Consider the following 26,154-nt stretch of genomic DNA (forward strand, 5'->3'; position numbering starts at 1 on the left):
TCATGTTTTCACACTGGCCACCATAGTTAGTAGTCAGAAAAACGCTGATTTTTGATGTGAAACTATTTTATTCAGTGTTTTTACCAACTTAAATCACCGAGTCTGTTTGTTTTGGAAAGGAGGAGGCCTCTGTGGATAATTCGGCTTTTGGTTTAAACCATCTGAGCGTCTGGATCTTAAGTTATCAGAGAAAAAAGTTAAGCACACATTAGCAGGTGCTAGGCTAATGGCCTATGTTGGACGAACCAAAAAAATCTGAGAGACTCATTTGTAACAGAAGAAGGCTTTATTCATTTTGTTTTGATCACCTGGGCCGTTTGTTTTGGAGAGGAAGAGACCTCGGATTATTCATCTGCTGGTAAAAATCTCCTGAACAGCGAACACTGAAGGAATCCTGTGGTGTAGTGGTTGGCATATAGGAGAGGTTTCAGCTGGTTGCATTGGCAGTCATCACCACTAGATGCCTCTAAATCCCACACACTGCACCTTTAAAAAGTAGTCTGCAGCACAGCAATCTTAAGTTTAGCCACTTATATATTTTTACTTACATTGAGCATAATCAGCAGCTCATTTGCATTCCTTCTCATTTTCCCTTCATTTTCTATAATTGGAAGCATCCTCTGAGCTGTGCTTAATGTAAACTGCTGTGAACATTCTGGCAGGAGGGAACACAGTTTTGTCGGGGGAAGACATAAAATCTGTTTCTTTTACAAAATCTTGGTGTAATCCAATTTTCCTGGGTGTGAAACCAAAAAACAATGAGCCTCAAACATCCTTTTATTGTTGCACTCTTTGTGAAGTGGGAGTCACTTTTTGTTCCATTTGCCACGGCCTGTCTTTAGTTTGTCCAATCAATCAATTTAAAGAAGTGTTTTTGTTATTCAGTAGATATCTCATTTTGGACTGAGGCTCTCTCTGTTGTTGTTTTTTTTTACCTCCATCATAACAATCAATAAAATCTTGGCTGTGTAGAAATTCAAATATCTCATAGTGTCTGTAGAACAAGCCAAGCCATTATTGTCTGCTGAAGGGTTGCATATTTAACTTGCTTGCTGGCCTTCCATCATTTGCAGCCAGAATTTAAATGTGGTATTGTGCCTTGCTGGAGGACTGAGACACCCCGAAACATCTCAAACTAAAGGCCGCAAATGTTCTTTCAATAAATAATGCATGTGCGTCACTGTAAAATGATCTTGTTACATGTTTAAAACTCAGATAGACTCGCTCCAAGAAAATACGATTTTAGGATTCACATTAGCAAAGGCAATCTACAGTGCACATAATATATGTATAATAGGACAGAAAAAGTAAATGTTAGAGTGTATATTGCAGTCGAGATGAACACGTATGTTTGCAGTAACGCCAGTAGATCATTACATTTTATTTGACTGTGACTCTTTCAGTCACCGTCCATCATGCGCTGTCTCTACAGGCCGTCCCTGACGTGCTGACCTGCAGCTCAGCCTCGACCCTGGAGGAGATGGAGGGAGGAGAAAAGACCTTTGAAGTGAAACGGATCCCCATCAGACGCAGTGCTTTAACAAAGTAGCAGCTCAAAGCTCTGAGATGGAAAGAAAAGCAGGTAAAGAAAGACCACACTTTATTGCACTAAAGGCTGATAGGTGGTGTGTGTGTGGGCATGTGTGTGATGACATGAAAACTGAAAAGCCGAATGCGCATCACAGAGATTTATGATTTGAGTGTGCTTGCCTTTTGGATTTAGGGTGAAGGTCCTTTGCTTCACTGCACACACACAAACACACACACACACACACACACATACACACACATGCACATACATCCACACACATGGGAATGGTGATGCGGGGATCCTTCATTGAGCACGTCTCAAGCTCAGCCAAGCATTCAGTTCTCCCAGTGACCTAGAAATGAATGACAAGGCAAAGAAAAGCTACAATAGCCCACTCCTCCCTTACCAAAGGTTCATGAATTCTGTCATCAAGCAAAGTGTGTGTATCTGTAAGACACTGGTCTTTGTGGTATGAGAAAAATATTTAGCGTTAATATTATATTCACACTGATACGTTTTAGATATTAAGAAAAATTAACAGTGCAGTTACCTTTGTGTTCAATTTCAGTTCATCTGGTGCTCAAACATGGGATGATTTAAAGGAACACTACACCCACAAAATGATCAGTTGTTTTTCAGTTACTTACCCCGTGTTACCTTGAAACGAGGAAGCAAACCGTTTTTCTCTCATGCCTTCACGGTGAATAAAGAATCCAAAACCAGAGAAAATTCTTGATTAATTGAAGCAAATGGGGGCCGCATTTAAGAACAGCAAAACTATATCAAAACTCTTACACAATAGGTGCAGGATAATCCAACACATTCTCACTCAGACCTCGTCAAATATTGTCACTTGGACGCGAACTTCCCATGTCTACATATGACGTGCAAGGTAGCCTGGGTATGTCTGTTGTTGACGTTCTAGGACGCCATGTCAACTTCAACAACAAACACACATGGTTACGTTTAGCCAACACAGCATGTGGAAAGTCAGTGGAGCCACCCACCACCCCTCTGACCCACCCTACTCTGACTTTTTGCCACCTTAACTTATGTTGCTTTCCAGCTGTGTTTTTCCCCTGAAGCAACACATTCTCACTCCGACCTTGTCACATATTGACGTTTTGGTCATGGACTTTCCATGTCCACATACAATGTGAGAGGTACCCTGGGTGCATTGGTTGCTGACGTTCTGGGACAGTGTGTCAAGTTCTCTTCTTTCAAAATACACTTCCGTCTTCACAGGAAATTTAACGTTTACATATAGTCTCTTTCAAAATAAACACACTACGCTGGGAATTGACGTGTTTTTTTTTCCTTCAACAACAAATTCATATGGTTAGCTTTAGGAGAAAAGAACAGGGTTTGGCTTTAGAATCTTATGGAACGCGAACACTGTTCTCTTGGGTAAAAGTCTGTGTTTTTTGGACCCATCTATTACCCTTCCCGCCTGGGGCCTGTATCACGAAGCGAGATCAACCTTTCCATGGTTACCCAGACCTATCCTGGGTTGACTAACCCTAACAGTGGCAATCAGGATAATCGGTATCACGACGCTGGATATCAACTCGGTAACTCAACCCAGGGTTGCATTATCAAGAGCCGTGAACGCGCACGCAGCAGACCAATCACAATCATGAGAAAAGCGCAGCGTCACTGAGCGTCCTCACTGAGCGTCCTCACTGAGCGTCCTCACTGAGCGTCCTCACAGAGCGCCGTATGTGAGGGAAAAAAAAATATTTGTAGTGAGGCTCAGAGATTAATTCTACTAAAATATGAGGAGGAGAAAAGCAACATTACAGAAAAGGCCAACACCGTGGCAGCTGCAGGAGGAGGAAACATGCGTGGCAACGCATAACGGGATGAATAATGTTTAGTTTTAGTTTAGATTAGTTTATTTGCACATAATGTTAAAAACAGACAGTATAACATTTACAAGATTAAAAAAAGAAAAGTGCCGGAGAGGTTAGAAGCCACTAAAAGCTTATCAAAGAAATTCCCCTGTCAAAACATCAATGAAATCACATAATAGAGAAGAAAAAGAAACGGGTGAGGAAAGAAGGAATAGAGGAGGAGAGAGGGAAAAATCAAGACAACACAAGGCAGCAAATAAAATGATGTGTAGGTTAAATGACTCATCACTGGTTCAAGTAGCTACAGTACCTGTACCTGTACATCTGACACTGATCACACCCTTGAATCCCATGAAATCAATGCTGCGCAGATGAATTGCGTGTATTACAATTATCGTCTAACATCATTGCGTCTGATAAATTGGTCTTCTTTGTCATAACGTTATATATGCTACAATAAAGCTTAAAGCTGACGCCACAATTAAATCATATCAACACCAAATTGATAGTCTGAATAAAATCATCCTGATATTGAGCTGTGTTAGAAATTAACAGCTGTGCAGAAATATACCTAGTGTCCCTCTTTAAAAAACAAAAAGGAAAATCCCTCAAACACCATGAAGTGTAGACATGATAGGCTACTTTCCACATTTCCAGCAGCAAAGCTGTCAATTAGGCCCATTATCTTTAACAGGGATCATTTCCTCCAACAAAACAAAATGTTGGCACTAATTAATGGTGCTATTAAGTGTCCGCAAATGATCAGTTTCTTTCTTATGAAGGGGTGGGATGAAATTTCGACTTCTTTCCACTCCTTTTTGAACAATCTTTTCATTGTCTGTTGTTGTTGCTTTCTTTTCTTTTTTAATGTTCAAAATAAACTTTCAAATCAAAATCAATCAAATGAATTAAACTTCCCGTCATGACTGGGCTGCATTTCTGTCAGCGGAGTCTTTTTTTCCTGAACAGCTGATTGGCCAGTGGGTGGTGCTTTTTATAGGATCAGATTCAACCCTGAACTTACCCTGCTCCGGAGCAGGATAGCCGTTCAGAGTAAGTTACCATGGTGATCTACCCCGATAAGAACTGAACCGGCTTCGTGAGACCGAAAACCCAGGGTTAACCCTGAAGTTACCTCGCTAAGACATTAATCCTGCTTCGTGATACAGGCCCCGGCTTCACTCAGACTTTTGCTGAATTAACTTTTGTCCTTGTCCTGCCGCGTTTTTCTCTGATGCCGCCTGGCGCCGTTAAACTACACCGGCAACCGGCTGCGTATCACGCCAACATTAAAGGACGCCTTTTTTTCGTTGGTTTCTGACACTGCAAGTCACCGCCCAAGCGTTAGATTTTGACAACTTTGCAGTGAGACTGTGCTCCCTGACGCTGTCAGGTGCTGTTACACACTGATGGCGCTCGGTTGTGTATCAGGCCAATGTGAAAGAATAGCTACTTCATCATTGTCTGATGCAAAAGTCACTGCCCAAGCGCAGGTATTCGATGACTTATCTAGTCGTATGCTCGTGCACATTTTGGCTAAAACACTTGAGCATAAACAGTCTCTCACATGAATAGTGTGCCTCTGATTAATGGAATGCATAAGCTACTTGTGTTTGAAACTAGTATGTTTTAGTGAAAATGCATGTGCTTGGTTGAAAGTTTGTAAACAGATGTTTTGAGGTAGTTTTGCTGTTGTTCACTGCGGCCCCCATTTACCTCAATTCATCAAGAATTTTCTCAGTTTTTGGATTTTGTGCTCACTGTGAAGGCATGCGAGAAAAACAAAGTTTTCTTCACTAATTCAAGGTAACACAGGGTGGATAACTAATACACAAATGATCATTTTGAAGGTGAAGTGTTTCTTTAAAGCTTTGTGCCCCCTGAAAAGGGCGAATGTCAAAGTCTGTGGAATATCTTCATTAAGTCCCTTTCCCACTAGACAAAAACCCCACTAACACCCACTAACATCTGGCTTTTGCATTTAATGGGAAAGGTTACAATCGACATTCACTCATAGTTCAAATGACTCTGCAGTAGAGCTCCAACTCCAATTGGCTCCAATCATCAGTAAAGAGAATATGACACCCAGGTGGACGAGTCAATTTGAACCCCTTTTCCAGTGCAATACAATGACAGGAGGCTGCAAAATACCGTCCATCTCCATCCGAGCAGCACTCCACCATCACTCAAAATTTCGTCTCCTCCAACTTCCTCCAATATTCCTTAGTCTGTTGTGTATCTTGCATTTAAAAAAGAACAGCCATTTAGAGCGGTTCACTCATTGGATCTATACTTCCCACTCTGCTGGACAGAGCCAGAGTGTAGGATTATGAAGGACCCTTACCACCCCTGCAAAAGAGTAGCTTCTACGCTCTGGCAAACACTTCCTGTTTAGAAGTCCAACACAGAGAGACTAAGAAAAGTCATCTTTAAATTCTCATCAGGATGGTGAACTCTGTCTTCTAGCAGTTTTGCACTTCTAGCATATTATGTACATCTTTCTTCTTGCATACATTTTACCACACATATTACTTGTGTATGTGACAAACCTTCAGATCCTTGAAAAATGTCCTGCTGCTGAAGGAACAATTTGGATTGAAAGGACATTTTCATTTAAAGCTAAGATTTTAGTATTAAATCAAACATGAAGGAAGAAACTGTGCTGGTAATGTAGATACTTAATTGGGAAGCAAACCTGCCTGGAGTCGAGGTAACTTGAATATATCCTTAATTGGCATGAGACGTGGTGGTTATAGTATTGAATAGTATCCATAGCAACAAGAGTAATCAGGTGCCACAGGAAAGTAGGTGGCTGTGCACACAAAAGTGTGATGATTATGACCCATCTGTCCTATTTTATATTAATGACTGTAAGCACAGGCTTCTGTTATGCATTTTCTCATTACCTTTATCATCTGCTCTGAACACGCACACTAGATGCACTAATGGAACAAGGTTAAAATTCTTATAAAATGAATGCATATCTAACACTTTCCCTCCTTCAAGAAAACATCCATCTGAAAATTGCACACACAGTGATTAAAAAAACATTCCTTGACACCACAAGGACGTTACAATCCTAGTAAGTTTACACGGTAAATAACTAAAACAACAAAAGTAAAGAACAGGGTCGGATGTCGCTCTTTTAAGTGCATTTTTCATTTCAAGACAAGAGTGAAGGGACAGGAAGATTGTCTTTAGCTGAAAAAAGGGAGACAATCAAAAGACACACTGCACAGCGTGACACAGCGTGCCCTCGCTCTCATCCGCGTTAACTTACATCCAACTGACATGTCGACTCACAGAGACTGGAAATGAGCAGGAGATGAGGTTTCGACCCACTGAGTCAAATCTCGACCAGTTCTGTCTTATACATAAACATGATGAGCAGCGAGTGTGTGCGACCTGATCTGTCTTTGTGTATGTGCTCATCTGTGTGAGGGTGATGCTGCACGGCACTCTAAAGAATAAAGGTTTTCGAGATGTGTGAATTGCTTGCTTTGCATGAAATGTTTCATAGATCGAGAATTAATGTGCGAGCGTGGAAATGATGAGAGTGGTGCACTTCAAGAAAAAGGGAAATTATGCTGTATACATATGGAAAATGTAGAATTTAATAGACCTGACAAGCCTACTGTCATATGTCCATAAAACTCATCAACCCGACAAAGCACTGCTTTCCTACTGAGTTATAGCAAGCTGTACATTATTATGTAGCACATACATTAAAACTTGATATTTCTTTATGATTCAACAACACTATGGTTATTGTGTGGTTATGTTTAGACACAAAAACCACTTGGTTAGAGTTAGGAAGTGGTCATGTTTTTGCTTAAAACCCCGATTTCAGGTTGCACAATCACCACTTGAAACGCCTCTGTTGTCTCGCAAATAAACACTCGCTTTTGGTGGCACAATCACAGCTGGAAATGTAGCAATGTATTGCCAAAAAACACATTTTGGTACCACAGTCACTGCTGGACATACTGCTAACATCTCAATAAAAAAACAAAAAGTTTTGGGGACACAATCACTGCTGGAAATGCTTTCAATGTCTCACTAAAATGCACCCGATGTTGCGGGCACAATCAAAGCTGGAAATGTAGTAATTGCCGCTAACTAGAAATGCTGCCAATGTCTCGCTAAATACAGGTGGTTTTGTTGGCACAACAATGGCTGGAAATCCAGCAATGTATTGCTTAAAACAAGTAGTGGTGCCACAGTCGCTGCTGGACATGCCACTAACATCTCAATAAATAACAAAAGGTTTTGGTGGCACAGTGACCGCTGGAAACACTGTTGATGTCTCGCTAAAAAGCACACAATTTTGGTGGCACAATCAGAGCTTGAAAAGCCCCAGTGTCTCGCTAAAAATCACCAGGTTTTGGGGGCACAATCACCGATGGAATAGCTATCAATGTCTCAAAAGAAACACACGGTTTGGGTGACATAATAATTGCTGGAAATGCAGTAATGTCTTGCTAAAAAACAACATGTTTTGTTGCCATAATAGTCGCTGGAAATGCTGCCAACGTCTCACTAAAAAATAACATTTTGTTTTGTTTGTTGGTCTCAAACAATGGTCTGCAGTAGTCTGTAGCTTGGCAGCTGTCTTGCCTAGTTCTCAAGCCTTCACCATCCTCCCCACCTCTTAGAGACAAAGTCAGCTTATATACATATCACGAGAACTATGTCACTGTAGAAACGCTGATATGATACAAACGAAACGTATCAATCTAATGTAGGAATGGTTTGCAGAAACTTAGTGTCAACACTTTCTTCTGGTGACCGGGCTGTAGAGAAAGACCAACGGAGCGACTGATGGACTGATAAAACGGCCGACTTTTTCATCCCTCAAGTCACGCCGCTAGCTAAAAAAAAAGAAAAGCTGTACAGGTGTCTGGGGCCATGGTCAGGTAACGGTTAGGAGCTCAGATATCTTGATGGAACTTGGAGCAGAAAAACTGCGCTTCTGTTTTAAAAAGAACCTTTTGAGGTTGTTGGAGCAGCTGATCAGGATGCTTACCCTGTGAAGGTATTCCAGGCACATAAGAGGAGATCTCAAGGCAGTTTCAGAACACGCTCCAAGAATCATATATCCCATCTGGCGTGGGAATGCCTTTGGATCCCCCAGGAGGGGGTGGAGGACGTGACTGGGGGAAAGACAAAGGACATATGGACTACTTCGCTCAGCTTGGCCCAAACAAGTACTGGGAAAATGGATGGACAGAGCTCATGCATTTTCAGTGGTGCAGTTACTAACTGAATAGCATCATTTTCATTTTGCGCCTGCTAGGTAAAATTGTATGCAAGTGACATTTGAACAGTCATCCAACAGTGGTTCTCTGTTGCATTTAAAAAAACAGAACACTTCTTAGATTTGGCAGCCACACACGACTCAGCATCTCATCTCTGACTAAATCCCATTCTACCCACTCTTCAGAAAGTGAAATATTTATCTTGTCTTTTCCACAACACTGAACAGTAGTTGACTTGTGTTGCTAAATTATGTATTTATTCAACACGAGCGGACGCATTTGAATGTTTTTTTGACCAGGCGGATCAAACTGCTGCCATTAAAATGTATGAGAGGGCAGGATAGAGCTCGGAGAAGATGAGAAATGAATGGGTGAAGAGGCAGAAAGGTATAGAAAGAGAGGGAGTGGGAGGTTGACAGAGAAATAGGGAGGGATATTACTGAACAGTTCCCAATGGGCAATCTCAATATATCTTGGCAATATAGCGCAATCTTGAAAATGAAAAGTCTCACTTAGTAAATACTGAAATATGATATAAACCTTAGCCTAGAGTAGTGTGTGTGTCCATGTGCTGCATGTGCACACACGTGTGTGCCTGCCACTGCTGCATGGTTTCATGGGTCTGTCTGCTTGTTTTGCATGCATGTACTGTAGGCCTGCAAGTATTTTTTTGACTGTGTGACTGTGAAAGAAAGAGGTTGCTACATGGCAACGTTGGCTTTCTTTCTAATTGCTGACATCTCTTTTGCCACTAGTATTTTTACATTTAGATCAGTAGGATGAGCAGCAAGATATAAGTCAAAATGCCCAAACTCTGAAAACTCATATCACTCTATTTCTCTGTTTGTAAAAAGGTGTATTTGTAATTTTTTTGTCTGTGACAGTTTATGTCTCCGTTATTTAAATCAGTATCAGTTGGGTTTTTGTTTTTTGGCTATTTGAGGGCAGTTGAGCAAACCAAAACATAACACTGACATACACACGTTAGCTAAAAGGCTCTCATCACCTGCATTTTCAGCCGAAGCAGGCAGCTGTCTTCAGCGAACTAAGCTAATTGCCAAGCACCAAAAAGCCAATGCTAGCTGGTGAACACAGTGGAACTCTCTGTTGATACTTTTGTCTCACTCTCCTTTGTGGTCGTCTTGTCCATGTCTCACTGTCATGGAGATCCCGTTTCATCCCACCAAACTTGTTTGGTTCTTTGTCCAATCGTATTCAGAATGTGGATCAAAACTTGGCAATGGCAGGGATAGTGTTAAGGATATAACTACATTTGTGGGGCGCTAATTTGTAGGATATCATACGAACTGTTGTGCATGCATTTTCCAAAGGATATTATGCAAACCATTCTGTGAGTATACATTGAGAGCTGCAGAACTGGATGCAAATTTTCTGTTTGTGTCATGTTCATTCGTTCTGTGGTTAATATAAAAATATCGATTAGTGCAGCTTTAATACCTTAGTATCTCAGACTAACTGTGACTTGTAACAAAGCTGCACCCTGCAACCATACCATTCTAAAAGCTCCCATCACTTTCAAACAGGGGTTACTAATGCATGGCTCCTGAATGGCTGCTCTGTGTCAATGCGAGATACACAACAGAAAAAGGAAAATAGGAGAAAGTTAGAAAGATGGTAACTTAACTCCCCGGTTACCTAGCAACCATTCATAAAGCACAGCCAGCAAAACCTTAGCCCAGCCAGATTGCTTGGCTGGGACTTCCTGTTTTTACTGAATGCCCAGTTACACTTGGAGAAAAACAGAAAGGTGGGAGTGTGTCTGAACAAACACGAAAACCTGCAGAAAGAAGAAGAATCTCTAAAGAGCAACCTCAAAATAGTCTTTATGTACTCCCCCCCATGGATTGAAACAACAAATATGTTACAGATTACACAAGCTATACCAAGATGTTCAGTGAGACTGGGGACTGTGTGCAACCAAAAGCACTGCACACACTAAAAAACCTGAGTGGATAAATACAAGTTGTCAGCAACAATGGTTGCCATCTTTCCTCTATTCTTAGTCTTTTATCCCTCAGCACCAGCCACAGTCTGTCTCCTCTTGATACACTGAAAAGCAGAAACTACTGTAACATGGATACTGGATGAAAATACTTTTAAATCATCAACAGTATTTCAAGAAATTGTATATTTAAATGGGTTGAATTCTCTGATCAGATGATTCCTGATCCCTTTGCTTACGAGAAGAAAAGTGGTCAGTTCCAGTAGTACACATGAAGTCACCTGCCATATCATTGATGTAACCCGAGCTACTCTTTATTCCCAGCAACTGATGCTGATAATACTTAAATTCTGTCATCTTGCTGAAACCTTATCTTCTGACTCATTTAATTTCTTAATCTAATATGAAAGTCGGAAAAAAGACACCTACAAAAGTGCAAACCTGTGCCAGGCAGCTGCCCAGGCTGATCATGGCCACTCTAGACAATAAACACAACTAAAATATACACAAAATTAAACCAACTCCCAACTACATGGCCTGCTAACTTACTTAGAAGCACAAATATCAAGAAAAAATTACCAAATTAAAAATTCTGCAAGTCTACAAAATTGGGCAGGCAAAACACTCACGTTTCTGAAAAGCTTCTGTTGTGGTATGACAGAATGCAGTGGACAGAACAAAACCAGGTCACAGCTGCACCTGGTGGAATTTCCCCTCACGTCAAGATGGCGGTGAAGACAACAAAAACAGGGACAAATTTATTTTGTAACATGCCTAACTTTAGTGGATCATAAAATATCAGGTATGAAATTAATCTGCAGATGCCCTGCTTCAATATAAGACAAACTTCTCCATGGATTCAGTTTTGAGCCATGACAAAGGCAACAGACGATAAAGCTTGCTGTTTTGAAGAAGACTTGCTGTTCCCACTGGCCGCTTAACATGAGTGAGTTAGCAATCAATGATGGAATAACAAAACAAGTGTGTATCATCACAACCACAAGAGGTCCTTCAGCAAACAGTCAAACGTGCACACAAATATTAGGCTAATTGGTCCAGTAGTTTGCGATACTAGCTGCAGACAAACTAGGGCTGCCCCCGACTAAGAATTGTCCTAGTCGACCAATAGTCGTCATTTAGGGTCATTAGTCAACTAGTCGCCCGCATGTCTACAATATCAATTTAATTCTTAAATGATATATTTAGGGAGGGGCAACACAATGGTTTGAGTTGAAGGTGTGAGAAAGAATAGTATCAGTAACATTGTTAACACTGTGCTACATTACAGAGAAATACAAAACCGTACTATTGAACCTTCATTAATATAGGCCTATATTTTATCTACAAGTGCACGTCACACACTGAGCGACTCGCCTGTTAATGACGCTGTCGGCAAAGCAGTAATGATTGTGCTGAGTGGCTAATGGGCATGTAGCTACTTCCATGTTTCAGATGATACGTCATGTTTGTAGTTGACCAATGAAGATGAGTTTACATATCACCTTGGGTTCGTCCTTCACCTTCTCAAAATGATCCCACACTTTGGATTTCCTGCCCGACATGTTATTAACTAGCCTGGAAATTAGCGACTGTACACATGCCACATCTTTAACCGCCTGGATAACCCAAGGTCGAGCGATAGGCGTTACCCTTGTGCTTTTTTTGCTCTTTTTTCCTAATAGTTTCAAGTTAGCTTCTCTTTTTTTTTTTTCTTTTTAATGTGACTAAGGGACCAATGAAATCTTGCGGACTAATAACCTTTCTGGTAGACTAACATTTGGTCAACTATTAGGGGACAGCCCTAAGACACGCAGATGCACACATGACCAAACATACCCCTGCAGGCTTATGCCTAGTGAAGATAATGATATATTTACAGCAAACAAAAAGTGAGTCTTTCTTTTACATTATAAAAAATTTATTGTATTTTGTCAGCTTTATTTTTCCAGCTACAATAGATTATCTTTTTGTTTCCTGGAAGCTTGTCAAGTTTTTTGTCTCCCATAGAAATCAAGTGTTCATCAAACGTTCCAGTACTGTGAACAATGCAACCACACTACTGTACATTGTTGTATAGCAGTAATCAAGGCCTAGATGTGGTCCTTCGGGGGCCCCAAAATAGAAGCACAATGAAAGAGATTTAAAAGTGACAGTGAAAAAAGCTGGATCAGAACTTCTCACTGTTTGATCATGAAAAGACTTTTCTACAATGGGAAGCTGGATTGGGGGGAAAAGGCTTTTGAAGACAATCACATAATGAAATAACAAAAAGACTGCCACACACACACACACACACACACACACACACACACACACAGAGTCGGGGCTGCAGACACTTTACCAAGTATGTTGCTGATTGAGGCTGATTGAGCGTGAGCGAGTGCACTGGCAGGAGGCCAAGTGTTTTGGGGAAATTACTAAGATGAGTGGCACATCGCCTGTCAGCTTTTCTGGGGCTAGATACCCTGTAACACACTCACACAGACACACACACACACTTACCCAGTGCTTCTTCTGTGACAGGAGGGAGGAGATAGGGAGAGCACAGATAAAAGCCTGAATTGTGGTGCATTTCAAAGTGAACAATTCCTCATTTTTCATCAGACGTTTCATAATTGGGCTTTCTCATTTTCCTTCTGAGAGATAAATGACAGATAGTTGGTGGATTTGATTCAAAGTGCAAAACAAGCAGTTGATCTCACAACAATGGGCTAAAAATAAGACTGCCCAAATGCATTTCACACTTTTAGAGAGATGTTACCAACGCTTGATGTGTCATTTTAATACATCGCGTGTGCCCAGTTGAAGCTATACGAGCTTTAAAGGGACAGTTCACACTAAAATCAAACACATATGTTTCCTCTTACCTCTTAGAGATGTCTGCCTTCTCTCCAATATAATGGAACTAGATGGCACTCAGCTTGTGATGCTCAAAGCGCCAAAAAAATACATTTGAAAAACTCAACAGCAATGTCTCTTTCCAGAAACCAGACCTGGTTACTCAAGATAATCCACAGACCTTGTTGTGAGCAGTTTCATATAGGAGCTATTTTCTTTCTACCAAATTACACCTGCCAACGGTATCACTGCACAAAAGGAAGCGTGCAAAAACTGCTAGCTCACCTAGCACCACTGAGCTAGCTAACATTACAGCTCAGCCAAGGAGGACGCCATTAATGTTTGCATCTCGCGCTGTCATGAGCACTAGCCTGTCGTTGATGAGCAGATGCACACTTCCTCTTTGCACGGTGATACAGTTTGTGCGGTGTAGTTCGGTCGAAAAAACATCGTTCCTACGTGAAACTGCTCACAACAAATTCTGTGGATTATTTTAGGCAATCAGGTCATGATTTCTGAGAGAGACATTGCTGTATATTTAAAATGTATTTTTTGGCAACACATTCTCACTCCAACCTCGTCACATATCGATATTTGGTCATGGACTTTCCAGGTCCAGATACGACGTGCAAGGTACCCTGGGTGTGTTGGTGTTTGACGTTCTGGGACGCGGTGTCAAGTTCTGTCTGTTACATGCATTGTCTTCTTTCAAAATACACTTCAGTTTTCACAGGAAATTTTCTGGTTACATACAGTCTCTTTCAAAATAAACACACTACATCAGTACAACAATGCAAATTGACGTTTTTTTGCCTTCAACAACAAACACGTGGTTAGGGTTAGGCAACAAAAGCACGTGGTTAGGTTTAGGAAAAAAGAACAGGGTTTGGCTTAATTATCTTACGGGACACAGACACCTTTCTCCCGGGTGAACATCGGTGATTGTTAGACCCATCTGCCACCCCTCCCACCTGCCCTACACGGACTTAACTTTCGTTAGTGTCCCGCTGCGAGCACCATTAAACTATAACGACGACTGGCTGGGAATCATGCCAACATTAAAGGACGGCTTTTTCGTCAGTGTCTGACACCACAAGTCATGCCCAAGTTGGGATTTTGACAACTTTAGAGTGAGACTGGGATGTTTTTGGTGCATTGTACACCACAAGCCGAGTGCCATCTAGTTCCATTATATTTGAGACATGCTTTTCTCTGTTATCTTTCTTCTGAACGTCACAGCACAGACGTTGTATTTACAGAAAAATTCTACAACCTCTCCTTTTCCTTTCTGGTCTGTTTCTTCTTCACTTTTTCTCCATGTCTCTCTCCAACCCCTCACTTTCTGTCTTGACATGACACAGAGTAAGAAAACAGAGATAAAATGAAAGAGACCACCTCCTCACAGCAGTAGGAGTGAGCAGCATCCTCTTGGGGACCGAGCAAGACATCTTTGGTGGTTGCAGAAGCTTTCTGGCATCTGCTCAGTGCTCCAACACGACAGCTAATTCTGTTACAGGAGGTATAAACAGTTCTGTTGTGTATCCTTATCGCGCACACAGACCCAGGACGTCGGCCGCTAGCGTCATCGTTGTATAACACTTTGGATGCAACAGACAAAGCGAAGGCAACAGAGAGGAGAGGGAGAGAGGGTGTGTAGGATGTGTTGGGAGAACAGAGCGCAGTGATACATCGCTGATGAATATTTTAAAGGGTCCTCTGTGATGATGGAGAAAAATGAAGACACTTTCTGCTATAGTACAGCTGTAGTGGGAGGATATTAAGGAATCCAGGACATGAGGACACACACTGAGACTTACTCCCAAGGAGGGATGAAGTTTAGAGTTTTTTCTTCATGTTTCAAAAGAAAATTTCACTTTCATTTCTCTAGTTAAGCGTGTTCACTTACTGCGCTGTGAAACTGCATACCTCTTTCATACATTATAGAATTACCACATTCTGTTTTATGTATTTAAAATTCTTTGTGGCATCACTGTCTCTAGTTCGTCTTTGACAGATGAAGTTGCAGACTAGTCTCTACACTGATGCACAGTGTAGCTCAGTCATCACCTGTTTGCAGGTCAGACCACTAGAGAAGATAAATAAGTGCAACATTGTCAGTCTCTAGATAGCTTTTGACTTCCTTCCATGAAGTAATGGCAGGGATGACACGACACAGGCTGGAAAGATACCAAAACTGTCAAATAATTGTCACCTGTCCATCAGTGTGACTTCATGTTGGTTTATTTAAGGTACTGCAGAGGCCCCAATCCAACAGAGTGCGTTTTAGCAGTCTTGGAGGCTTTTTGTTTTGTTTCCAAGAGTGAAGCATTTTGCTCGCTGCTTTTGCATTGCTGATGTGTTATGCATCTGGTGTTTTTACAGGAGTGCCCAGAATGCTTTGAGTTGAAAAAAACTTCCATTCAGAGCAAAACAGAGCAATGTTCAATCGTTCAATCAAATGAATTGAGAAGCAAGCCTTCTGTGGTGGTGCTGACAGCAAGTGTTAGCGTATAGTGTTAGCTAACATTAGCTCATTTTCATTTTCACCCTGAAACGGAATTTATACTTCTTTGTCCAATCGACGCCATACCTTACGCCTTAGTCTGACGTGCATCTCCCCAGAAATGTAACTACACGTCACAGTGACACAGACCTCCTGTTTATTTTTGTAAGGTGAAACCATTTCCCTCAGTGGAAACAAAGCTTTTATTTCCTTTAATTTCACATTTAAGAAATAATAAATTGTGAAGAAAATAAAGCCTCCACAAAAATAGCATTTCAAGTCTTGTGTGTGATTTATCCTGGCTTCATATGGGTAGAGGAAATCTCCACTAGTCGCTAGGCTAATTTATACACTATAAAATGCCATAGGCTTGTGCTAAAAACATTAGCATGTTGTATTTGTGGGAAAATGTGTCTGTGAACGCTGCAAGTTAAAGTGACACTGATTTGTGTACTTGTGTTTGAAACTGTCTCTATTGAGTTTTTGCTAATAACGTTAGCATGTTATATTTGTTTGGAAAACGTGTTTAGTATAAGACAGTTATTTTGTCGGAGAGCCCTGTGAATTTTGAAACGTTACCTTTGTTAACTGTTGCTGTTGTCCCTGGCTTCATATGAGTAGAGGAAAAGTCTGCTAGCCACTAGGCTAATGTATACAATTTAAAATGCCATAGGCTTTTGCTAAAAACATTAGCATGTTGTATTTGTGGGAAAATGTGTCCAGATAAAGACAAGTGCTTTGTCTGTGAATGCTGCGAGTTATAGTGAAGCTGATTTGTGTGCTTGTGTTTGAAACTGTCTCTATTCAGCCATGTTTACTGTGTGTTTTATGTGTTTTAAATCCACTTAACTTTACAACACTTCACAAAAACCCTGCGACCAACTGGTGTTTTGGAGGTGTAGGCTAACTGCAGAGTGACACAGACACACCACCGCACAAGTATAAATGCTCACAATGGCGTAGGCTACAGTGAGGGTCTGCATAGAGCTAACGCACAAGTATAAATCCATCTTAAGATGGATTTATACTTGTGCGTTGTGTCTTGCTTAATTAAGCAAGCTGCAAGACATGAATACACAAACTGTAGCCTCATCTCCTTTCAAACATTTTACCAACTGTATCAACTCTCCAACCATTCACAGCAGACTAGCAGACTGTTCCCAACTCATCCTAAAATAAGCCTTGAACTAACCATTGTCCAGATGAAGCTCCTGGACCAGCTGGTGGTACTCCCTGTGTCCAGCTCGGTGTACCCTCCGTCTGTCCATATTTCATGCAGATTTTAAGGTATTATCTCAGAGTTCTGAGGAAAGTTTTCATGCAACAAAGAGAGTTTACCAGAAGAGTATCTTGTTAATACAGAAAACAAAAGCAGAATATTTTTTCTTAAGACTTTTCTCAGAATTCTGAGAAAATAATCTCATATATACAGTAAATATATAGGGATTAATTTCGCTTAAACAGATATGCAAAAGGCCCCACCACCTCTCCTACGTAGGAGCAAGACATACAGACTTTGAGGTGGTGTTGCCTCTTTTTTTTATTGTTTAGCATCTCTCTGCTTTTGTGATGCATATTTTTGTAGTTATTTTGTGCCTCTTTGCAGTTTCTTTGCATCTCTTTGTGGCCATTTTGGGTCTCTTTCTGGTCAGTTGGTGCTCATTTACATGACATTTGCAGGTGAAAGCCGGGGGGAAGTCCCTGAAACTTTGGGCCCCTGGGCTTGTGCCCGGTAAGCCCATTTAGTCATCCATACTTCATTCTTGCTTCCATAGAATCCTGAACAGACTAGACCTAAGAAGTTACAATGCATAATTTTCCATCTTTGTTTTGATCCAAGAGGTGTGAACACTGAGCAACACTCGGTGAGAAATGTAACTTTAAGAAATGTGTGAACTTCAATGTGCTACAACTCAAGCCTTCATAAAACACTATCAACTAATGATGAGGTATTCAGACTGTGGAAACAGTGTAATGCCTTCTGTGGTTGTGAGGCAGCATCTGAGAAAATAACAATTCTCATTGTACAGCTTTTGAGCTGCATAATGGGAATTGTCTTTTTGGAGCCAGATCCATACTTGAGAATAAAAGTCAGGATCTCTCAGCCTCTGCTGAACTGATTTAACAATGCTTTTTTTAATCTGTCTCTCTCAAGTCTCCAAACTTTATGGCGTTGAAATATTAAATTGCTAGAGTACCCCTTTAACATCAGTTATATCCATGGCAACAGCCCTTTGGCATGGAGGCAAGAGGCTGGATTATTTCTTTGCTTTGAATATGCTGGAGGAGATATTTGGATTATAAAGACTTATGTTTCAGTCAAGTGATTAAACATGATGGCACTCTAATGCTCAACTTTCCTTTGGTGTGCTCTCATCACAGACACAGTTTTGCAGACAAAGATGACCTGAATACACACAATAAACCTACACAACAGTAATAGTACATTTAGGATTTTAATATACAGTTTTCAAGATAAAGTTCTTTGATAAACAAAGGGACAGTTTTTTTGGCTATATAAAAAGCTATTTAGAAACCAGTGACTAGACTTTGAGACAATAGTGGTCGTGTGCTTACATTTTCAGGTATCAAATACAGACACAAATTTGCTCAGAGTGAAGAGGATACTCACAAAATTCAGAATAAACGTCTCACTGACTGATTTACAAGAATCACTTCATCAATAGTTTGAACCACGTCACTACACACCGAGCCATTTAGAATGAGCTATACTCCCAGAAATATGCAGAAAAAGAGAATCAGATAGAGGAGGTCAGTTCACATTTATAGCACATCAAAAAACAGGTGAGAAATCCGGACTAAAGCTCACTGAACTAAACAGAAAAAGTCTGTGGAGGGATTTATTGGTAGAAATTGGGCTGGTGCAAGGGCATATAAACTGAGATCCCTGGACAGGTTTACACATTGGCCCACAATAGCCTGATAGTGATGGTAATAAAAAGAGTTGTCAAACAGGCTGCAGGGCATTGTGGTGCAGAGCTGCTGTGTTTCTGCCTATTTCCTCTATTCACTTGAAGAACTGCAGGCACCGCCAACCAGAGGCTACATCCACCTGGATCTCTTGGAGCTCATAAACTGTAGTTCATTAAGGGTTGCTGCCTCCGGCCATGGTGGTGAAAAAAACACCCTTTATCCACGGATTCTCACTATGTGTATATTTTTAGTATGACTCGCCCTGGGTGCTGTCAAACCTTTTGTGATTTATGATTTGTAGTAAAGTTCTTCCTCCTGTATTGATGGAGCTGAGGGCAAACTGACCTCCACGCTGAGAGAGACACCCAGAGATAGTGTGCTACTACCACAAGAGCACAAGAGACAGACAGAGAGAGAAGGTGTTTGGCAGTGCAGAATCGTATGCAAAAGATTCATCGCAATATACAGTATACCAATGAGCATCACACCTGGGTCATCACAGAGTTCAACTCCATTTATTTTTTGTTATGAATAATTAAAGAAACTGATTTCTTCATAGCTTAACAGCTTCATAAAAGCATATTTTCCTCTACCATAATACCACCTGTACCAGAGTTCTGGCTTTAATGAGTTGTAATCATGGTTTGAACCTTGTTTTGACCCCAGTCTGATTGGTAGAATTAAGAAAACAGATTTACAGTACAATACACTTGTAAATTTATACACTGTGAAAAACATTTCAATGGTTCTCCTTAAAAACTCAAGTAATCGAGCTGCAAAGGGTATCAGACATCAAGAACCACGACTTTTGTTGACCTTCCATAAAGCCCCACCCACTTTGGTTATGCCTATAAAGCTTTCTATTCTCGGCACACATGCAGTTTACAAGATAACAGTGGCAGATATAGCACTGAAAGTTAGTAATAACCAATTTCTAGCTGTGATGATCGAGTTTGCCAGCTGAAATAACAACTGCTACTGGTGGATTTTATGAGCTGTAGCAAGGTAACTAAGCTAATATTAGCACCATGAGCTAGTATCCAGCTGACTTTTAATCTATTTCTCTGACTCATTTCAAATGAGAATCCTTTCACAGGGTTCTTAATTATGCACTTGGTGGCTACATACATGATCATGTGTTGAAAGACTGAGAGTAAAGTTGCATGTCCCTGGCATTAAGTATGCATTGTTACAGTAGAGTCTGACTGCAGCCACCTGTAGATTATTTGTTAGGATAGGACAAGAACACCCACTGTTATGATTGGCTCATGGGGCACAAGAACTGTTATTTAGAAGCATCCGCTCATGTGGATGCTTAATGTGGTAGCTTAAGCCAAGCCACAAGAAACAGCCTCAGGCTTTGAAGCAAATTTTTTATAGGCCTTTTGGTCAAAAGTGGAATTACACCACGTGGTCCGTCATGTGATGCCATGGGTCACACAAAGACATAGCCTTACACTGTGAAAGAGACGTCTGTAAATCAGTGGAGGCATTTTTTTTTGATCGTCACAACCCCCCGAAATAACTCATCACTATTGGGATTTGATCCATTTAGTCTAATAACATTTTGAAATTCCAGAAGAGCTGCATGATCAAATCATTTTACCCCCATTCAAGTTCAAGCGGCCGCTGTAAGACTTTGGCACACTTGCTCTGTGGGCCCCACAATGCAAAAGATTAGGGTAATTTCATACTGCAGGAATTGAGCTTTTTTAGCTTCATGTGCCACTGAGCAACTTTCATGAATGAACAGGGGCCCACCTCCAACTCTGTGTCCAGTTCTCTTTAAACATCCAAAGTTCAGGCACACACATATCTCGGATTTTAAGATTCGTGTTAGCAGCAGCAAAGAGAACCTGGCTGAAATTATTGGTGCCATTCCAACAGAATTCCATGTCTACTAATGAAATGAATCACCCTTTTGGGAATATAGCCTGCAAGCTAGCTAGCAAGCTAACACTAAACGTTTTGCTACATTATAAGCATCAATGAATGCTGGCTAAGGTAGCTAGCTCAATATGGTAAGCAAGCTAGCTTTGTTAAGATCAAGTTAGTACAAATTACTTATGTTAATGTACCACTAAGGAATTACTAGTTTGCCCCAGTTGGTTTATCAAATTCACAAGTAGTGATAAAATGATATAAGCATTTAAAATACAGAGTTTGATTGCACTGACGAGAAGTCAGTAAATTTACTAGAGCGGTCAGCAACCACTGGGCATTCCTGTCCTACATGAACCGATGATTTATGTTTGCATTCTGCCACGGATGCAATCAGACCCATCTCCAGTCTCACCAGTCCTGCCTAGTTATGGTTGCTAAGTTGCGATTGGACAATCGGGGTAGGGGTTTAGCCAACGACCAATGGTTTTGCGCTCTAATTAATCTATACCCTTGTGGTAGCACTTTGTTTTACAGTTCAGAAGTTGTGAATAAATAATGAAAATGAAACAGCTACTTTATATTTACTGTAACTTTGCAGTAGTTATTTGTACAAATGTACAATCCCATTATAATTACAGTCCAGCAATTGTATTTACAATGATAGTATGCAGTATTGGCACTTTTTTCTTTTTTAAATAATAATTTAATATGTTGTAATTACCTAGATGATTAATATTTAAATATGTTACATAACAGAACTAACTACCAGAAATTATATTTCTGTACCAATGTAAAATAAAAACATGTAGACACTAGTTTATTGCATCTATTCACGTCTCTATAATGTTGATTACAAGTTAATTAGTATTTCATTTATCAGTGTCTAGTAAACACTGAGTAATCACTGAACTGTAACAAAGTGCTACCATACTTACCATGCTGTGTAGGTGTCAAAGTACCATCACTGTTAACAAAGGCAGTATTTATACTCAAAGACTCAGATGATCCCACTAAACTGTGTCTACGGCAGCTCAGTGAAACTCTTCATTGATTTTTTTCTCCTTTCACCTGACCATTGTTCATGTATTCCTCAGACAATCTGTCTTCTTGATCAAAAACATAGTGCGCAGCTCAATTACTTGCGAATTTAAGTCGACCCAATGGATTTGTTGTTTACAGTGCATTCATCATAAGAGCACCAAAGAAAGTGTACAGTATATATACAGCCCAAAGTGTAAGGCGTAACATGATACAACAGTGTAGTGCAGATATTTATTTTCAGTCCAGTCCACGCTGAGTCCATCCTTTTCCATTATATTCCACGGTGTTATGCTCCATTACTTTTCCACTCTTTTCATATTCACTCCATTCAATTTAATCTGGAGTGTTTCATTCGATTCCATTCCACTCCATTCAACTCTAATGTGATTTCAATTAGTCCGTTCCGAAACCTTTTAATTCCACACCGTACGCGTTTATGTATCTCTGAGACCAGCCCAGTTGTGTTTGAGTCGCCTGGATATTTTTTTAATATACAGTGTCAGTGTTGTGTACATTTGGATTCTCTAATCCACTCTCCCCTCTGTGTCCTCCACTTGCAAACTGTCATTACTGCAGAGACGCCCTGCGCTAGTTTAATTATCGTAAGCCTTGCTCCCATGTGTGCAGCATTACACTTACTGTACCTTTACAGCTGATGAAATTGAGTCCTGTATTTCTATAGGCAGTGTCAGCCCACGTGTTTAGCTGGATGCTGTATTTGAGTTATTATACAAAGGTTGCACTTTATGATTAATTAGCCACGTCCCCATAATTTGTGACACATTTAGAAGGTGATTGGCATTGATTATTCTACCTTAAGATATGCAGTACAGTTTCCCATACATAAATATTATTTATGGGGGCCAAATACACATATCATCACAAACTGTTTTATTAATCATAACAGAGCATACTGTGACATAGTCTGTACAATCATTTCTCTATGTACATTGTACAGTATAAATATTATCACCTCTAAATGCTACTTAAAGCATGAGGCCTGTGGGAAACAGCTTTTCTGCTTCAGAATCGGAAAATCTAAAGACATTAACCTGATTCGACCTCTTGTGAGGAACCAGACAGACAGGTTAAGAGGCCATCCGAACTGTCCAAACATATTTAGGCATAAAAGGTCTACAGCAGGGAGGTTTTAAGTTTTAAAGGTTTCAGGCAGGTATGCTAAAAATATGTACTGACCCTGTTTTAAGAGCACCCCAGGGCATGAGTGAAAGAAGATTTTGCTTTTTGTTAGCTTTCCTGGAAAATTAGGGTTATACAGTTACTGTAAATATATAGAATTATTGTAAGGGATGGATGTTAAAGATGTAGGACACTGGCTGAGTGTGATTATTCAGTGTCCAACCTCATTCATGCACCCATTTAAAAATGTAACTAGACTAGGTAAGGCATATCGCTCCTAGCCGAGTCTGAAAAATGCTAGCCAGAGGCTAAAAGCTAATGAACTCTCCATCCCTGATGAGGAATGTCAGTTTAGCAGTTGGAGCCAGCAGGTGTGTAGTTGCTCAGCTCTCTGCGGATGGTGCTGAATGGCGACAGCTCCAGCTCGGTGGTGCACTCGTGTTCGTTATCGTCACTGGCAGTGGCCGAGGACGGTGCGTGGTTACAGCAGCAGCAGCAACAGCAGCAGTCCAGGAAGGCCCTGCCCAGCGGGCGACACAGGAGAAGCAGCAGTGCCGGTGTCACGGCAGCCCGACAGAAGAGAAGCAGCTGGGAGAGAAGATGGAGCACGGACATGGTGTGCTCAGGAACACCTGCCGCCATGTACGCAGAAACTATGTTGCAGATGTTCTCAGGCACCACGCATGCACCGTAGACGATTGCCAGCGCCACAACGGTGCAGTTCATCTGGCTCTCCAGCCGGATCTGCTTCTTGTTGCTGCGCACGCTGGCCTGCTCCGCACGCCGGATCTTACGTGCCGTCACCAATGAGCACCCAATGGTGAAGAGGGTGGGGAGGCAAAAGTAGCAGCCGAAGCACCACCACAACCGAGCACCCTCGTAGGTCAAGCCCAGTACGTAGAGCATGTCAGGAAGGGAGGTGGATATCCTGATAATACAGCGTTCAACAGGAGGCTCGTCTGGCATTCCTGTGTCCTCTGCCACCAGCTGTCGGATGAGGAGCTCTGGGAGGGCCAATAGGAGAGCACCGATCCAGATGACAGCTAGCTTAGCAGTAGTAGAGGTGCAGTTCTCGATCATCTCGTAGTACATCTGGACATTGGTGGCTGCACGGAAGCGGTCGATGCACAGAGCACACAGGGTGAAGGTTGTCACACCAAGGGAGGCCACCTGGGGAAACACAATAAGACAAATTTTTACATCGTCATTCACAATCAAAGTCCTTTTAGTCTTTGTGCACAATAAATGTACAGAATTTGCCTGTAGAGGCTTTACTTGACTGAATCATAGTGCCTCAAGAACACTGTTTATATCTAGCATGAACCAGCACAAGGCTGTGGGGGAGAGTAACAGGAAAAAAAAGAAAGCCTTAGAGTTGATGCTAACAATAGCTTCATACTAGAGATAATCTACAATCATTTCAGCTGCCAGATGGGCTGCGCTTGTCGAGGTTGTCAGGTCCCTCGTCTTAAATTAATAAAAGAATAACAAGAAACTGACAAATTTATCTGCAAGTGTAGAAAATGTATAACATTATCTTGCAGAATCTTAAAGAAGGGCTGCCAGTGAAGTAAAACAGTAGATTCCCCTCCCATCACACACAAACAAAGGCCTCTCTGCTAGTTGCCAAGTCAGCCTCCGCCACAAATAAATGGCAGGGCACGCACAGTAATGGCGTTGGCCTTTCGGTGCACCTGACACTGCTGTAATTACGAGCAGTGGGGCAACAGAAGCACAATGGCAGGCTGTAAGCTGCTATTAGCACTGTGTAGCATCCCTGAATTTGGTGTGAGGGAAGAGAGAGCACAGACAGACAGACAGAAACCACACGCACACAGCTACCAAGTGACATGGTGGATTAAAAACACTGCGCTCATTTATTCAAGTGTATTTTCACACCTCCTGTTCAACGAGTCTTACTAATTAACAAACTTCCTAAATATTCCACTGTCTTCCTATTAGTGTTTCACTCAAAGCCTTCATGTAACGAGCTAATTGCCTGACATTGCCTCCACATTCTCGATGTAAAAAAGAGAAGAAAAACAAAACAAAACTGCAAATTGTCAGAGAGCTCACAAATTTCCTCAGCATGGGAAAGCATCTGTTGGATTAACAGTCATTTTGGCAGAGTGGGCACCCTGCAAAACATTCCTCTGCAGCTGGAGTGTGTGTATGTATGATTATGTTTAGCATACTTGTTCTCACTACATAGTGAGGACCAGTAAACGTTACAGTGACAAAATGAGGGCATTTTTGGAAAAAGGCAACATTTTGGCCGGTCCTCACTTCTTTGAGACCTTTTTGAGGGTTAAGACCAAGCGGCAATCTCTGGGCCTGAAAAATTATGCCAGCACAGAAGAGCAAAAAAAAATGCAGTTCCTTGAATGGCCACTTGAGGCTGGCTCCAGAAGCGAGTCAAATCCCCATAGACCCTCATGTTAAAATGCCAGACTTTACAGCAGAAATAAACATGTTTACAGCCTGATACAAAAAATGGTTTTGGTCTCTTTAGCTAATTTCCCTCTTAATCCCTACTGTACTGGGGTGAATGTTCATACAACTCCCCCGTTTGTATTTTATTAAGGCTTAAAGTTACACATAATTAAGGAGGGTGGCTTTGAGTGACAGGTCTTCAGCTTCTCATTCAGATCCACTCAACTCTTGCCCAAATATGGTCACTTCTGGCTCCAAAAATCCAAGATGGCAACGGCTGAAATGCCAAATGCCAAACTTGAGGCTTTACAACCGGAGCCTACAAGCCAATGGTTGATGTCACAGTAGCTACGTACATTATTTTTGCAGTGTATGGTAAAGACTTAGTTTTAATGTTCAGGTTAGGGTTAGGGTAAGGGTTAGGGTAAGGCATTTAGTTGTGATGGTTAAATTCAGGGTAAGGGGCAAGGAAATGCATTATGTCAATGAGGTCCTCACAAAGATAGAAGTACAGGGATGTGTGTGTGTGTGTGTGTGTGTGTGTGTGTGTGTGTGTGTGTGTGTGTGTGTGTGTGTGTGTGTGTGTGTGTGCATGTCTGTCCTTACATGAACCAGTTCCTTCCACGATTTTGCCTCCGGCACAAAAAATCTGCCAGAACAGCTACTGATCCCCAACCATCCTTCAACGCTGCTTACCTTTTCTCCCTCTGACTCTCACTTTTTTCTCCCCACCTTTTTTTTTTTTTAACTTCCTTTCTCTCCTCACCCACTGTCCC

General features: G+C 41.2%; 1 protein-coding gene across 1 annotated transcript in view; it reads right to left on the minus strand.

Annotated features, from left to right (window-relative positions):
* Window positions 1-18,391: 18,391 nt before the first annotated feature.
* Window positions 18,392-26,154, minus strand: part of gpr37b (G protein-coupled receptor 37b) — a 28,237-nt gene continuing 20,474 nt past the window's right edge. The window contains exon 2 of the mRNA XM_050036014.1: window positions 18,392-24,115. Within this exon, the coding sequence (XP_049891971.1) occupies window positions 23,297-24,115 (819 nt within the window). The 3' untranslated portion in view covers window positions 18,392-23,296. The remainder of the gene's footprint in view (window positions 24,116-26,154) is intronic.

The sequence above is a fragment of the Epinephelus moara genome, chromosome 23 (genome assembly GCF_006386435.1).
Source record: "Epinephelus moara isolate mb chromosome 23, YSFRI_EMoa_1.0, whole genome shotgun sequence".
NCBI lineage: Eukaryota > Metazoa > Chordata > Actinopteri > Perciformes > Serranidae > Epinephelus > Epinephelus moara.